The sequence below is a fragment of the Alnus glutinosa genome, chromosome 9 (assembly GCF_958979055.1).
Source record: "Alnus glutinosa chromosome 9, dhAlnGlut1.1, whole genome shotgun sequence".
Lineage (NCBI taxonomy): Eukaryota > Viridiplantae > Streptophyta > Magnoliopsida > Fagales > Betulaceae > Alnus > Alnus glutinosa.
Genome location: NC_084894.1, coordinates 11,102,579 through 11,118,660, shown reverse-complemented (window position 1 = coordinate 11,118,660; position 16,082 = coordinate 11,102,579). Strand labels below are relative to the sequence as shown.

At 33.1% G+C, this 16,082-nt stretch overlaps 2 protein-coding genes across 2 annotated transcripts; both read right to left on the bottom strand.

Annotated features, from left to right (window-relative positions):
- Nucleotides 1-185: 185 nt before the first annotated feature.
- On the bottom strand, nucleotides 186-2,333 carry LOC133877108 (protein ROOT PRIMORDIUM DEFECTIVE 1). Its single transcript, XM_062315349.1, has one exon. It carries the CDS (start codon nucleotides 1,814-1,816, stop codon nucleotides 608-610), a length of 1,209 nt encoding a protein of 402 aa, XP_062171333.1. The 5' UTR covers nucleotides 1,817-2,333; the 3' UTR covers nucleotides 186-607.
- A 900-nt stretch (nucleotides 2,334-3,233) lies between these two features.
- Nucleotides 3,234-4,974, bottom strand: LOC133877941 (inactive protein RESTRICTED TEV MOVEMENT 2-like). The gene is made up of 2 exons (XM_062316399.1): nucleotides 4,770-4,974; nucleotides 3,234-4,222 (listed from the first exon to the last, which is right to left on the bottom strand). Exons 1-2 carry the CDS (start codon nucleotides 4,876-4,878, stop codon nucleotides 3,363-3,365), a joined length of 969 nt encoding a protein of 322 aa, XP_062172383.1. The 5' UTR covers nucleotides 4,879-4,974; the 3' UTR covers nucleotides 3,234-3,362.
- Nucleotides 4,975-16,082: the final 11,108 nt, after the last annotated feature.

Genomic DNA, 16,082 nt, shown 5'->3' with positions numbered 1-16,082 from the left:
AGCATTGCTCTTTGATAGGGTCTACTTTAACTGAGAAGGCTTAATTATTATGGTTTAATTGTATTATACTTTATTATCTTTAATCACGCTTTCTTGTACCACAAAATACCATCAAACATGGCTGCTATTGAACGGCATTATGGTAAAGGTTCTCTCAAATATTCAACACTCTCAGATGAGGCCTCTTGTAGAAGTCATCTTTATTAATATTCCGACATGAATTATCAATTGCATATTGCAAAAGATCATGCTTTTTCTTGCTGGACCAGCATTTTACACGAGAACCTTAAGCATTTTACCATCAGTCTTAAACAATTTGAGGATAATCTCTTAAAAAGAAATGGTGGAGTGTGGTTCAATACAAACTTGGTGTGTATAACTTCCCAATTACAAGCGCACAGAGAAAGAGAGAGAGAGAGAGAGGTATCATCTCTGCGTGATTCTTCAATATGACAACCTTTAATTTACCATCAGAAAGAGGCAATGAAATGAGGCCTTCAAATGGATGACAACTTCTAGCACACAGTGAATAATGGAGCTCCAAATCTGGATGGGCAAACTAATGAAGCACCTGGTACTGGAAGTTGAAATGCTTTGGTCAGGATGCTCAAAAGTCATCATCTTGGCAATTGTCCTCTTCCTGAAACTCGGCCTCCTTGCAATTAAGACTGTGCCTTGGCTTTGATTCACCATTGAACCAATCGCGACTTCCCAAGACAACAAGATCAAGAAGTTTTCTTCTAGCATCATAAACAGGATTTGGTTCAATCAAACATCCCCTCTCATAGGCTTCTCTCAGAAAGATGGTATGTCTCTTCCCCTTAGTGGACAAATAAAATATGCCTGGATGATCCAAGAACAAATCCCTTATATTTAAATCGATCCCAAACCATTTCCTGAACTGGCTGATCTTCTCCACTTCCACCATCTTCTCCACCGTCAGGCTCAAGAATTCATGAACGATTGCAACCGCCCGTTTCTCCAATGCCCTCACTCCAGCCTTAGAGCTCTTCTTCTCTCCAATCTCCTCGTACGGCCCCACATACGGCAACCTCTGCCATTCCTTAATCTTGGCCCTAAAATTCTTGCTCAACTTCATGCACGGAGGATACCCATGTTTAAAACTATATCTCATTTCCACCCTTTCAACACTGCAATCCTGCTTACAACACTCCATAACCCTCCAATTCTCAACCGATGCCATAAAACGATTACCAGGACTCACATCAACCAATTTCAAGACATGAGTGTTGGGTTCATGAGCATCACAAAGTCGAAAAAGATGTGAGTTTCGAGCTATTACCGATTCCTCAAAATCGTCAGGAAGCCCAAGTTCCCTCCAAACCTTGAAAATGGCACGAAGTGGCAAAGAATTGGATGCCGACATTGACAGAAGGCGTAACAAACGGTCGACAACAACTGGCAACGAAGCATTGATAGCCTCCGTTTCTTGGCATGAAATCTCCATAGCAGCGTCCGTTAATCTGCAGAAGGGTTGGGACTTCGCGGGGTCATAGAAAATGTGGAAAATGTGAGGATATTTGCGGAGGAAGGCAGCGGCGCCACGATTGAGGTGAAGCCTTTGCGAGAGCCTGGACAGGAAGTCAAGGGACACACATGGGTTCTTTGGGTTTGCGAGGATGAGGTCTTGAATGGCAATGACTTTGAAAAGATGTTTGTACTTGTCCATCAGTTTCTCAAGCACAGGGTCTCTAGATCTTGATGCTACGTACTGGGAAGAGGTTGTTTTCGACCGCACAGCCATGGAAGGCTGGTGGGGGTGTTTGATTATGAAATTGACTATGTGGGTTCTCATCTTTGTCACAATTAGCCTCGATGTTCACTTATGTATCTATCTTAGGCCCAGCTACGACTTTCGTCAAACACATGCCGCATAGTAATCTTTAACATAAAAACTACACGGCCCAGATTGGTTTCGTCAAATACAACGTGGAAAATGCGATGTAAACTTAGCTGTAAAGGACGAAAAGGTACGAACTCGCTGCGTGTGGGTTAGACCACAAGGTGCGTTTAGTGGGAATAACAGCGCCCCTGGCGAAAACAATTCCAACGACCAAGAATCTTGTTCGTTTAGACCACAAGATGCGTTTGGTGTCAGCGCAGCAACGACGTCGGGGGCTCTAGCGGCCATTTCCGGGGCGGAGAAAGACCCCGTGTGCCCCAGTTTCTCATGCGGATGGCCGCGGTGCACTGGGTCGTCGGATGCAGTTTATTTGGAAACTTGGGATTGGGGTTTGGCGCTCAGATGTTGATCGTGTAGTGATAAAAATGTAGGCGGGGAAAGGACACTTCCTTTTGGGTATGAAGGAAGAAATTTCTGATTTCTCTGTGGTTCGAATAAATAGTTCTTTTGTGTTTTTAATTTAATTTTGTCAAAAATAATTAATTATGCTCATGTGCGTGTAAAGTTTTTTAATTATGCTCCAAAAATATTTATTTCTTAAAAAAAAATAAAAAACAAAAACAAAAATAAGTGGGGGCGAAGGAGCATTCCTAAGCTCAAACTTAAACAACATACCACCCATGTACAAAGAGTTTGGCATAGGGCTCATAATTTTTGTTGGCGTGTCGGGATGGGTTGATTTAGGGGGTCGATCAACTTGATATGAATCAAATTTTATAAATAAACAGGTAATACGATACGACTGCATAATTTGTTTAAATTTGTTGCCATATGCATCAGTTTTGGTGACAAAAAATGCTACAGACCCCAAATTTTTTTTCACAAATTCATGTTTCCAAATGATCTGGTCCGTTCAAAAAATAACTAGGTTTAATTTTATTTTTTTTATTTTTTTTCCTCTTAATCGAACGGGGTTTCCAAATCATCTGTAAAAAAGAATTTGGAAAAAAAAGGTTTTGGGTACGTAGCATTTCTCTTTGTGTCTGCCACCATAATTTGTGTCATTACATTAGAAAGCAATTTTCTTGCAGTAAATTATCTAAAATGTGAATGTGATAGGATGACTATTTGCCAAAAAATCTTGCTACTTATAAATTCATTCTTGTCAAGCAATTTTCATGACTCTATTTTTTTCAAATGAAATTTTTGGGTATTCGAGTTTTTAAAATCTGAATTCAACTATAATTTAATCTACGAATTTTGAGACAAATAAAGTTAATGAAAAAAGATATTTGAATAATTTGCCTTTATGATATAAAATAAAAAAAAAAAAATAAATAAAATCTTATTTTCTTATCGTTCCCAAACATACCATATAATCAATATTGTTTGATAATTATTTCTTGGAAGAAAAGAAAAATTACAGGCCACTTTATTCAACACATTCACTGGCATCAGCATTGCTAGAGCCAAGTTGGCTCATTTACACATAAATACATTATGGGTGTTCACTTTTAGGTCCTCCAATTGGCTTCACTGCATTCTTAAGATATAGGACAAATACCAGAACCATAAGTCCAGCCACAATTAAGTTCAATAATGTCTTTGGCTTCGTCAGCTCCGTCGCCAAACTAGAAACCGATCGCTTATAACCTTCTTGCTGATCATCGGATTTAAGGCCGGCATCCACATTTCCGGTCACTGCTCGTTTGTCCGTCTTCTCTGATTTCTTAACAACCGAGTCGCCGGGAGTCCTTTTCTGCTTTTCATGACTTGTGCCGGCCGTAATGTCGGCATCGGGCGATGTGCTCTTCTTCTTGTTTGCAGCATCGTCGCTCGGTTCCTTCTCCTTCTCCGGTGTCTTTTGGGAAATATCCCTGTTAGCATCGTTAACGTCGTGTCCTTTGTTGGCGTTTGCTTGCACAGGGGCAGTAGTTTTCCCAATAGTTGTTGGTTTATCCACATTGGATGACTTTGAAGAAGAAACTTCTTGAGCAGCCTTCTGAGTTTGTTGTGGCTGATCGCTTTTAGGCATCTGTTCGGGCCTTGGAGCTTGTGCGGGTGGTTTTGCTTGTGGCTGATCGCTTTTTGGCATCTGTTCGGGCCTTGGAGCTTTCGCCGGTGGTTTTGCCTGCTCCGGCCGTGCTGGTCCAGGCAGAGCAGTGATGACTTTCGGGTGTTTGACGTAAAGCATGCCGCCTTCAAACTTTGCAGTGATTGAATTGGGGTCCACATTTGACGGGACGGGGAATTCCTTTTGAAAACGCCGCCATTTGTTGTTACCAAGCGAGCGTTCGCCGGTGATCTTCAGGCTACGATTTGAGGTTACCTGAACCCTTAGCTGTTCCTTTTTAAAGCCTGCATATATAATTAAGAGATGGTTATGTTAACAAGTCGTTGCCATTTTGTAAATAAAAGACACAATTTTAAATCAAATAACAGAAAATAAAACTGTTTTGAATTGCTTTTTTTTTTATTTAAAAAAAAAAAAAAAACACTATTTTAAAGGATAAATTGTAATTTTTATCAAACATTTAATTGTATTTTTAAAAATTACGTTTTCAAATTGTTATTTTTAGATCATACTTTTTGAATTTTCAAATCCAAACGGACCCGTAATCTACAAAGATTTTTTTTTTTTTTTTTTTTTTTTGTCCTTACATGTCTTATTTTTGATTAATTACTTTCATCTGCTTGTTTACATTTATCCGTCAAAAGTTCTACATTTTTGTATGCGTAAATTATGTGTCTTGAAAAGAAAGCTTAAAAAACAAAAACCTCATCAATCAATATAATCTCAACCCTTATATTATATGTAGATAAAATATTAAATCTGAAAACTCAAATTCGAACTCATAACAGAGATGTACAGATAAAAGAATATTAAAGAGAAAGAGAAACATACCTGGTAGCTCGAGGATTAGAGTGTCGTGTTCTGGCTCGCTTGCCCAATTTGATGGAGGATCAAAGTCCTCGTAAACACGATTAGCTGCAGCAACTGGCTTGGCTTCCATATGAGCTTATATATATATATATATATAGAAATGTGTTTGTTGTTTCTGGTAATTTGTTGGTTTTCTTTTTGTTTGTGATCTGATTGAAATGAAAGCTCAGGAACGTTGGATTATATATACAAACACACAACACACAAGAGAAGATTGATGATGATCCGAAGTTATTCCTTTTTGCTAATGGTACTGGTCGGACCCTTTCGGTTGTTTAAGAATTCAGATATCCCTTGGTCAGGGGTCACGTAGAGATCACTTCATGCAGGGGCAAAGTGAATGTTCTTTGTCTCTTTCATACGAGCTACACATGATTGCCCAAATGGATGTCCAAATTCTCTCCTCATGCTCCCAAAACTTCAAACCAAAGATGACACGTGGGATGGACTTCTTACTAAAACTATGAGTAATGCTATGTATCATCATTGTGTCTCCTTTTTATCTCCTCAAAATTGATGTGGCTCTTAAAATAACTATTGAATCAAAATTTAATAATAATCTATCTTAAATCAAATGGTAATTTTAAGAGCCTTATCAATTTTAGGCGAGACACAAAAGTGATATGTAGCATTATTCTAAATCCATAGCAGGATTATGGCAAAGACCCAACAAGCCCGATCGACTCAGGAAGCCCATTGATGCTGGGGTACTGAAAATCAAAGAACACCACGAAGGGAAATGAGATGGAACACTCAACACACATGTACCGTTACCAACTTAAATATCAAGTTCTTAGCGGAATAGATTAGGTTCTTAAAGCATTAGTAGCAGCTTTTAAAATTTTATTTTTTTAATTATAGGAAAAATTTTAAAAAAACAACTACAAGGCTGAAACATATTAGTTAGGGTTGGCAGTTTTTCACATAACCCACGAACCCAACACGACATTAAAAGGTTAGGGTTTTGCATAAACAAATTTAGGTCATAAACGGGTCGACCCGCTTGACCCATAAGTTGATCCGTTTATGAAATTATATATATTTTTTATATAGTAAATACAAGTTGAAACGGGTCAAACAAATCTAGGCTTGGCTCAACGGGTTGGCGAGCTAACCCATTAGGTTGGCTTGTCAACCCGTTGGGTTTGCATATCAACCCATTTAACTAATATGATAAAAAATGTGTTATAAACATGTCATAAATATGTCAGAAACGGGTTGACAGGTTATAGTCTAAACTCAAACCCTACATGTTCGTATCGAATTCGTGGGTCATGTAAAAATTGCTAATCTTAAACAAATCGTGTTTGGGTAGAAACAGGTTGTGTCGAGTTAGATTAAACATGTCACTTTTTGGTCTAAACAAGTCAAAAAGGTCGACCCATTTGTAAATTGTTTATTAAATGTGTTAAGTGGTTCATGTTGGGTCACTTGCGGGATCGTATTCGGGTTGACGGGTTGTATTCGTGTTAACCCTAAACAGGTTGAAGAGTCGACCCAAATCCAACTCCCCAACCCAGATTGTCAACCTTACAATAGACTCATGTGGCATTCCCTAAATCTTAGGGAACACCAAGAGAACAAAAAAGTGTTACCCTAAATCTAGGAGAACACTTTTGCTTTCTTTAACATTATTTTAATTGAGCATAATCCGCGCTATACGCGAGATTCTTCATTGTAATTTAGTTTCAGAATTTAAACATATTTTCATCGTACTTTTTATTATAACTTAAAATATGCTTGTAAAAAAAAAAAAAATTATCACACATCTTTCAATAAAAAGATAATAAAGGCTAAAACCCTTAATTTTATTTTAACCCAAAAAAAATAAAACTTTTTAAAATATTTGTTCACATAGGTGTAGTTTATAACGAAAAGATGTATAAAAATAAAAATTAAAAAAAAAAAAGGCAAAAAGAAAATCTAAATTCTAAATATTACAGCATAGGTGCTGTAGTTTTTTCAATGGTCAAGATGGTACTGCAATTTTTTTTTTAAGCACCTAAGCCAAATCCTACAAAATAAAACAAATTTTTTCACTCAACATTTAATGAATCAAATAAATCCTCTCACATCATGTTTAATGCTTAATCAAATAAAAAAAAATTTCCTTATTTTGCTTTCAAAAACAAAAAAACACTTCAAAAAAAATTTTGAGTGAATCATACAAAAAAAGATAAAAAAAAAAAAAAAAAAACCATTAAAAAATTCAAATATATTAAAAATAGGACCCTTAATTGTATTTTAATCCATATGAATTAAAACATGTTAAAATCTTTGTTCCCATATCAGTAGTTTAAAATGAAAAGAAGTATAAAGAAAAAAAAAAAAAAAACTGTAGATTATGATTATCAAAGCATTAATAAAAAAAAAAAAAAAATTAGCAGAAGTCTCTAATATTATTGGTGTGATACATATTACATTTCGATACTAATAAAACCCATATAATTTTGAACATTCTAAAAAAAAAATACATAACAAACTAAACAAAATGGCTGAAAATCGAGTAAGGGTGCGTTTGGGATTGCGATTTCGTAGACAATGAGTGCGATTTTAAACCAAATCGCAAAACATAGATCGTTTGGGAACTACGTTTTTAAAAATTGCGATTTGAAAACGCAGAAAATCTGCTTTTTTAAATCGCAGATAAGATTGTGCTTTTTTGAAAACGCAGAATTTTAAAGATAAATTCGCGAGCTAAACTGCAGTTTTGCCAAACGCTTAACTGCGTTTTTAAAAATCACTTTTTTCAAATCGCACATTTTAAAATTGTTATTTTAAATCGTAATTTTTGAAATCGCAAACCCAAACGGACCCTAAATCATACAAACGAAAACAAAAATACTCCTTAAAACATTTAAAATAAGACACTTAATTTTAGTTTAATCCATATAAATTAAAACATGTTAAAATCTTTGTGCCCGTATGAATAGTTTATCACAAAAAAGAAGTATAAAGAAAAGAAAAAAATAGCAAGAAAAAAACATGGTTTAATCTAATTACCAAAGCGTTAATAAAAAATTAGCAGGAATATATGATATTGTTAGTGTGATACCTATTATATTTAAATAAAAATAAAACCCAAGTAATTATAAAACTTGGGGTAATTACCTTTTCCCCCATCAACTACCTGCTATTGTCAACATGCCCCCATGAACTGACATCTTGACCAAAAGAGAGCATCAAACTACCAACTTTACATACTTTGCCCCCCTCCGCCAGGGAATCCCGTTAACTTGGACGGAATATTCCATTTTTGGGCGTTAATTTTGGTTTAAAGACCAAAATGCCCTCCAACAGTAATTAATAAAAAATATTAAAATTAATATGTTTAAAAAAGTTGAGGGCATTTATGTCATTTTTGAATTTGAGTTAGGGTATTTAAGTCTTTTCACGAATTAAATTGACGGAAGGGGGCAAAGTATGTAAAGTTGGTAGTTGGATGCTCTCTTTTGGTCGATGTGTCAGTTCATTGGACCATGTTGACAATGGCTGATAGTTGATGGGAGAAAAAAGTAATTACTCCAAAAATTTAAAAAAATATTGAACAAACTAAACAAAATATTTTTTACGAATACAAAATAAAACAAAATATTTCATTAAACATTTAACGCAATCAAATAAATTATCACATCATGTTCAATGCTTAATATTTCTTCGGTGTTTCAAAAGTATTTATATTATTTTTATGCACAACAATTAAATAAATTTTTGCCTTGTTTTGCTTTCACAAGCATAAAAACACTTTCAAAAAATGGCTAAAAATGGAGTAAATCACGTAAACGAAAAAAAAAAATTAAATTCCGAAAAACATAAGTCTTTATCTTAGTTTAATGCAAGTTTTATATTTAGATGGTGGAGAATCATATCTCTAATGCATATACATTAAAACATGTTTAAATCTTTGTTCCCATAAGTATACATGGTTTAAAATAAAAAGTATAAAGAAAAAAAAAATAAAAAATAAAAAATACATAGTTTAATCTAAATATCAAAGCATTAATACAAAATTAGTAGGAATCTTTATGTGATACCTATTATATTTCAATACAAATAAAACGCAAATAATTCTAAACATTAGGAAAAAAAAATACAAAGAAAAATAAACATTTTTTATGAAAATTTATTCCTATAGGTAGACATAGTTGAAAACGAAAAGCATAAAGAAAAATAAAATAGCAAAAGAATATCTAGATTCTAAATATAAAATGCATAAAATCTAAAGTCCTTTAACCTCCCCACACACACAAAAAAAAAAAAAAAAAAAAAAAAAAAAAAAAAAAAAAGAAGAAGAAGAAGAAGAAGAAGAAGAAAGCAAAGTCCTTAAAAAAAAACAAAACAAAATTATGTACTTCAACACTCTGTTCTTCTCTTGAATGTCGCTGCTGAATGCTGTTGATTTCACAATTCAAGATGTTTCAAACCCTAGAGAGAAATAGGTATAAATAATCAATTTAAGAGAGTAATATGACTTTTCAACTTACTTGTATGGTTTCTTTAGAATTAATGCATGTAATACCTATATGGTCAATTATGAGTAGTTAATGTAATACGTTCTTAGTTTTAAATTTTGTCTCTTTATAATTTTGGAGAGTCATAAATTTCAAAACCATATTAATATTGTACATTAAAATTTTATACTTAATGAAATCTCATATAAGGAAAATTTTTGAAATAAAATTTTGGAGAAAAAAAAAATCTGACCACTAGGAATTAATGCATGTTTTTAATTTTAATTTTTTAAAAAAAATCTCACAACTTAATGTGGCTATAATGACACTTAATGATATAATGCAAAAAAATCTTTATTTTGGTCTCATAACATCCATGATCTTTTTCATTAAAGCACAACAAATTTATTAAAATCATGACAAAACCGGTTCAACCTTTAAAATTCACCGGTTTTTTTTACTTAAAAAACCGGTTTAGTGTTTAAAAATTATGGGTTCACGCCACGTGTCATAATTCTCTATTGCACAAAGAACATTGGATATATAAATCACATAAAATTTTACTATCAAAATAACCATAATTTTAGTTTTGATCCATATAAATTAAAACATTTAAAATATTCTCATATGTATAGTTTAAAATGGAAAGAAGTGTAAAGGAAAAATAATAGCAAAAGAAAAACCTGGATTTTGATTATCAAAGCATTAATAGTAAGATTAATAGTAGGAATCTATAATATTGTATTTTTTTTTTTTTGGATGAATAAATGCTTTTATAAAGCTCAAACACAACCTATCTACAAACACTCCAGAAAAACTAGAAACAAGCTCTAACTAGAGTAGCAACAAAACAACCAGCCATAGCCAACTACAAAAGTCATCAAAGGCTACAATACCTAAAAAGGAACAACACATCAAAACAACCAACATAACTAAAGCTGAGGTGAAAATGGTTATACTGAAGACAAGATCAACCAAACAAACAGCATTTAAAACAGTACACCTGCTAGCTTCAACATCTGCTAATCATCTTCTGTATATCCCGCCTCAACCAGGAAGGCTAAACAACGAGAACAGCAGACCCCAACAATCAAAGGTCAGAGATCAAAATCCTCACCCAGTTCCTCAGTACCCAGAAAGCACCTGCTGCAATCTCCAAACCTCAACTAAATGAGGATACCGATAAAGTATCTTAGTAGAACAACGGGCAAGAAGTCTCAAACGCACGTCATTTTTTACCTGGAGCACTATAGAATCTTCTGAGCTTAAAGTATTACCATGAAGTAGATTATTACGGTGTCTCCATAGGTGATAAACCGAAGCTCCAAAACAAAGGTTACAAATAATGTTAGTGTGATACATACCTATTATGTTTCAATAAAAATAAAATTCATATAATTTTGAACATTAAAAAAAAAAAAAACATTTCAAATTTAATGTTTAATTAACTCTTTAGTGTTTTAAAAGTATTTCTATTCCTTTTGTGCACAATAATAAAATAAAATTTTGTCCTTTTTTACTTTCAAAAGCAGAATAACACTTCCAAAAAATAAGTGAAAATCGTGTAAATCACATAAAAGAAAAACAAATATTCCATAAAACATTCAAATGAATTAAAACATAAGACCCTTATTTTTAGTTTAATTCATATAAATTAAAATATATTAAAATATTTGTTTTCCATATATGTAGTTTAGAATGAAAATAAATATGAAGAAGAAAAATAGCAAGAAGAAAACTATGATTTTGATTATCAAAGCATAAAATAAAAAATTAGCAGGAATTTTTTTTTTTATTGTCGATGTGATAACTATTATATTTCAATCCTATATAATTATGAACATTCGAAAAAGCAAATGAAAAAAAAAAAAAAAAAAAAATTCAAATGAAGAATTGCTCAACCAAAAATTTCACAAACAAAATGAAAACATATTTAGATTTCAACCAAAAATATAAAATACTAAAGAAACATCTTTCTCCATAAAAGAGTCTTACTTGTATCATTTTTTTTTTTTGAACGAAGAGTCTTACTTGTATCATTAATTGAAAGAGAGAAACTAATTGTATCATTAAAGAGAGAGAGAGAGAGAGAGAGAGACATTAAATAGACCGGTTCAATTTTATTTAAACCGATTCAATTTTATTTAAAGGACCAGTTTAGTCACTAAAAAGTATGGGTTCTTGCCACGTGTCACTATTCTATGCCATTCTAAAGAAGAATTCGGCTTTTATATATAATATATGATCATTAATTGAAAGAGAGACTAATTGTATCATTAATATAGAGAGAGAGAGAGAGAGAGAGAGAGAGAGAGAGAGATTAAATAGACCGGTTCAATTTTATTTAAATGACCGGTTCAATACTTAAATGACCGGTTTAGTCACTAAAAAGTATGAGTTCTTACCACGTGTCACTATTCTATGACATTCTAAGGAAGAACTCGGCTATATATGTATATATATGATTTATTTTCTCTCTTTCTTCTAGTATTTATTTGAAATAATATTTAAATGACTTTTTTTTATTATGATATATTTGAAATAATATTTAAATAGTATATAAAAATGATAATGCAAAATTAGTCATTGTGATTGGTTTAAATTATAAATCGTTCATTGTTATATCAAAATGAATTCAGAGATTTTGGGAGGGTACGCCAAAAAAATAATTTAATCCCTGGAGTCATTCTGTTAAAACATTTGACAGATTCTATTAGATATCATACCAGCACCTAAAAAATAACAATACATATTACTCTTAGTAAAAAAATTAAATATATAAATATATAAAATTAAAAAAGAAAATGAAAAATGAAAAAAAAAAAAAAGAAAAAAAAAAAAAGAAAAAAAAAAAAAGGAAATGGGTGACTACCAATCGGCAACCACCCCAAAGGTAGGGTTGGACTAAACAACCACCCCTAGCCATATCTAGGGGTGGCCTTTGGGCTGCTGCCACATCCAGGGTGGCTGTCTAGGGGTAGTTGTTTGGGCCACCCCCACCTATGGGGTGGCTGCTGATTGGTAGCCACCCGTTTACTTTTTCTTTCTTTTTTTTTCTTTTTATGAAAAAAATTAATTTCCTTATTTATTTACTTTTAATAAAAAATTTATTTATTTTATTAAGAGTGACAGATGTCTTCATTTTATTAACATTATCATGGCATCTAATAGAATCCATTAAATCTTTTAACAGAATTTGACTCCAGACACTAAATTATTTTTTTGCTATAACCAGTGATCTCTAAATTCACTTTGATACGACATGAAGTAATTTGTAATTTAGGCTAACGTCAGTAACTGATTTTGTATTTGTCCTTATTAAAATAGAAAAACAAAAAATAGTTTTATTTCCTAAATTTAATATATATAAAAGAAGAACTTAGACCTATTAACACACACATTTTGGGAAGAGAATAAACTCTCAAACATCTCCAGGAATGAGGAAAACTCACCCCATAGTTGATTTGAAGCTAAGGCCAACAAAATTAACTAGGAAGGATTCATCGAATACTGATGGAGTAATGGTGCGAGACAAATGGTTAATGGTAAGATCAAGTACCTTCAAATATTGTGCTGTCATCTAACTTGTACATTTGGAATTTTACCATTATACCCAGGCCGGCTTGATATATTTTGGGGCTTTAGGCGTGAAGTTTAAATAATGCATTTTATTTAAAATTAAATATTAATTAATTTAAAATTATATTTTTATTTAAAATTCATTATTCTTATTTTTGAAATGCAAAATTACTTATAAATTTTTATATTCAAGTTTTTTTAACATTTCATTTTCAATTGATAATATAGCTAATCCATTTAATCTTTCTTGGGTTGGTAATTGATTAAGGCATTCAATTGAGAGACTTTCCATATCTCATTCTATTTTAAACAAAGGTAATTAAGGCCTTCAATTTAGAGACTTTTCATCTTCTTAGCTAACTTAGCATTTATTTTTTTATTCTATTTTGATTCTTGAATGTTGGACTTAAAGCGTAAGGCCTTCAATTTTTTGAATGTTGAACAATTGGACTTAATGCATTCAATTTTGAATGTTACTAATTAATTAAGGCCTTCAATTTAGAGACTTTCCATATCTCATTATATTTTGAACAAAGGTAATTAAGGCCTTCAATTTAGAGGCTTTCCATATCTCGTCCTATTTTGAACTGTGGTAATTAAGGCTTCAACTTATTTTCATTTTTATTTTTTTGTTTTGGAAATAAATCTCTATTAATATTTCGTAATTAGGGGCCTTACACTATAAAAATTGAAGCAATTTTTAGAAGGTCACAAATCAGTCGGTCAGTATTTCTGACTTTGTGGCGTGGCATTGGCTGACACGCCACTATATATTATAGTGGCGTGTCCGTTTGACACACCACTAATTCTGGTATTTTAAAAAAAAAAAAACACAAAATCCTGCAATCCAAAAAATCTGTAATCCGAAATTTTGTATTGGCTTACAACAATTCTATCAATCCATAATCAACACAATTGCAACAATTTGAATTTTTATCAACAATCACAACTAAAAAAAAAATTATTCCAAAAGTTTCACTAAACATATATATATAACATAGATTCATAATACTCAAACTAAAACTTACAACAAACAAAATATGCAATATTATCAATCTTTGTCCTAAATTAATACCAAAAAGTCATTCCAAAAGTTTCAATAAAAATATGTCATAAATTCATAACAATCAAAACAAAGGTTTCAATAAACAAAGAGTAATGCTACATATCATCCCCTTATCCTCCTTTTATCCTCTCAAAATTGATGTGGCTCTTAAAATCACCATTAAATTTATGATAGATCATTATTGGATTTTGATCCAATAGTGATTTTAAGAGCCACATCAATTTTGAGGGGACAAAAGGAGGACAAAGGGATGATACGTAGCATTCCTCATAAACAAAATAGAGTAATGCTACACATCATCCCCTTGTCCTCCTTTTGTCTCCCCAAAATTGATGTGGCTCTTAAAATCACCATTGAATTTTTGATATATCACTCTCGGGTTTTGATCCAATGGTGATTTTAAGAGCCACATCAATTTTGGGGGGACGATAGGAGGATAAGGGGATGATGTGTAGCATTACTCAACAAAATATATAATCAATCTTTGTCATAGATTGATAACAAAACCGGAACAAAAAAAAAAGCAAGTACATATTTGCCAACTAAAATAAACCTAAATGTTACCCAATATCAATCGTTAGCAAGATTTTCATGATCGGGTAACTGCATAGCATTTTCCGTAGGATCTGTGAATGATAAAACAAATATAGTATGTTAGCAAACAATATGATCAAATTATATAAAGTCCTAAGCATTTAACGAAGTGTGAATTTAAACAGACGTAAGCATACCACGAAAAAAAAAAAACCCATTAATTATTACCTGATCTGCTATCAACAGATGACACATTCATATGATGTGCAGAATTTTTGTCTAGTACTATATTATCATGAGAGACTCCAGGCACGGATACTGATTGGCGCCACAATGACTCCATTTGGCTAAAACGGGACATAATCTGAGATTGTGCTGCCAACACCCCGTCCATTTGTAACTTGTGTCGTGCCCGCTCACCCTCAAGTACTCTCTCGATCTCAGAAGTTTGTCTTGCCCGCTCAGCCTCGAGTGCTCTCTCCATCTCAGAAGTGTGTCGTGCCCTCTCAACCTCGAGTGCTCTCTCCATTTCAGAAGCAAACATTTCTTGCAGAAAGACGGCGTGCCCTTGATTTTGTGCATGCGGCTGTGATGGTGTATGGTAAGAGCGTGTGGACCCTCGCACAGGCCAAATATTTGGCCCAACCTGCCTAACTCTGCCGGCGTACTCCGGCTTGTTGCCAAGCGCTTGGGCATACGCATCGTCATGTCTCCAACGTACCATTCCTTGTGTTACGCTTGACGATTCGGCAGAGTCGGTTGACATTAGCATCACCATCCTTTCCTGCATGTAGTATTAAATGTTGGTGCATCAAACTAATGTGCATCGTAAATAAATAATTACACATATAAGTAAAACAATATATGAAAGATGAATAACATACACATCTCTCTTTTACTATATCATTTAGATAGCTTCTATCCTTCTTTGTGTGAGTTTTTATGTACGCTTGTGCTCGCATAGGAGGAGTGCCATCCTTGACAGTCTGCCAAAAGAATAAAACATTATAACACATGTTTATATATATAAATGTTTACATTTATATGTATGGAATAAATTGGTGCACATACTTCTTCGTGTGACAACCTCGCATAGCTTTTGGTCCCCGTGCAATGAGGAGTATTTTGCAATGGTCATAATTGCTTCATATGGTCAGCATACCCCTACACAATTAACATTCTTATTATGTAAACACTAACACAACTAAATGAAATTAATGAAACTACACCAAATAGTAATATAATTCATGACTAACCTAATACTCTTCGTCACACCATTTATTCAACAACGCATCCACGTCCTTGGGGCGGTAGTTGGAGAGTCTTCTTGCCCTTACTCTTGCTCGTACCGTCTCAGGAGTATCGCCCCGTTGAATGCATAATTTAACTTTTGTGCTGTGTCTCCAATTCTTGAGCTTTACACCCATATCCCGAAACGCATCTCGTTTTACTTATTGTAAATCATAATTTGATGGGATGTAAAAGTCCACCTACACAAGTTGGAAGTTGATAAATAAAAATTTTTTTAAAAAAAGTTTGACGGTATGTAAAAGTCCACTTACCATCAGGGCTTCCCATATATCCTCCTTTGTACGAGCCGATACATGCACCTAATCGTTCCGTAAATGCACATAGTTTCCGCTC

Excerpts from the sequence above, each read along its gene's own strand:
- LOC133877941 (XM_062316399.1), bottom strand. The coding sequence starts at position 4,878 with ATGGAAGCCAAGCCAGTTGCTGCAGCTAATCGTGTTTACGAGGACTTT. Across the intron at positions 4,223-4,769 it reads TCTAATCCTCGAGCTACCAG|GCTTTAAAAAGGAACAGCTA; the intron begins GTATGTTTCTCT and ends TTATATATGCAG.
- LOC133877108 (XM_062315349.1), bottom strand. The coding sequence starts at position 1,816 with ATGAGAACCCACATAGTCAATTTCATAATCAAACACCCCCACCAGCCT.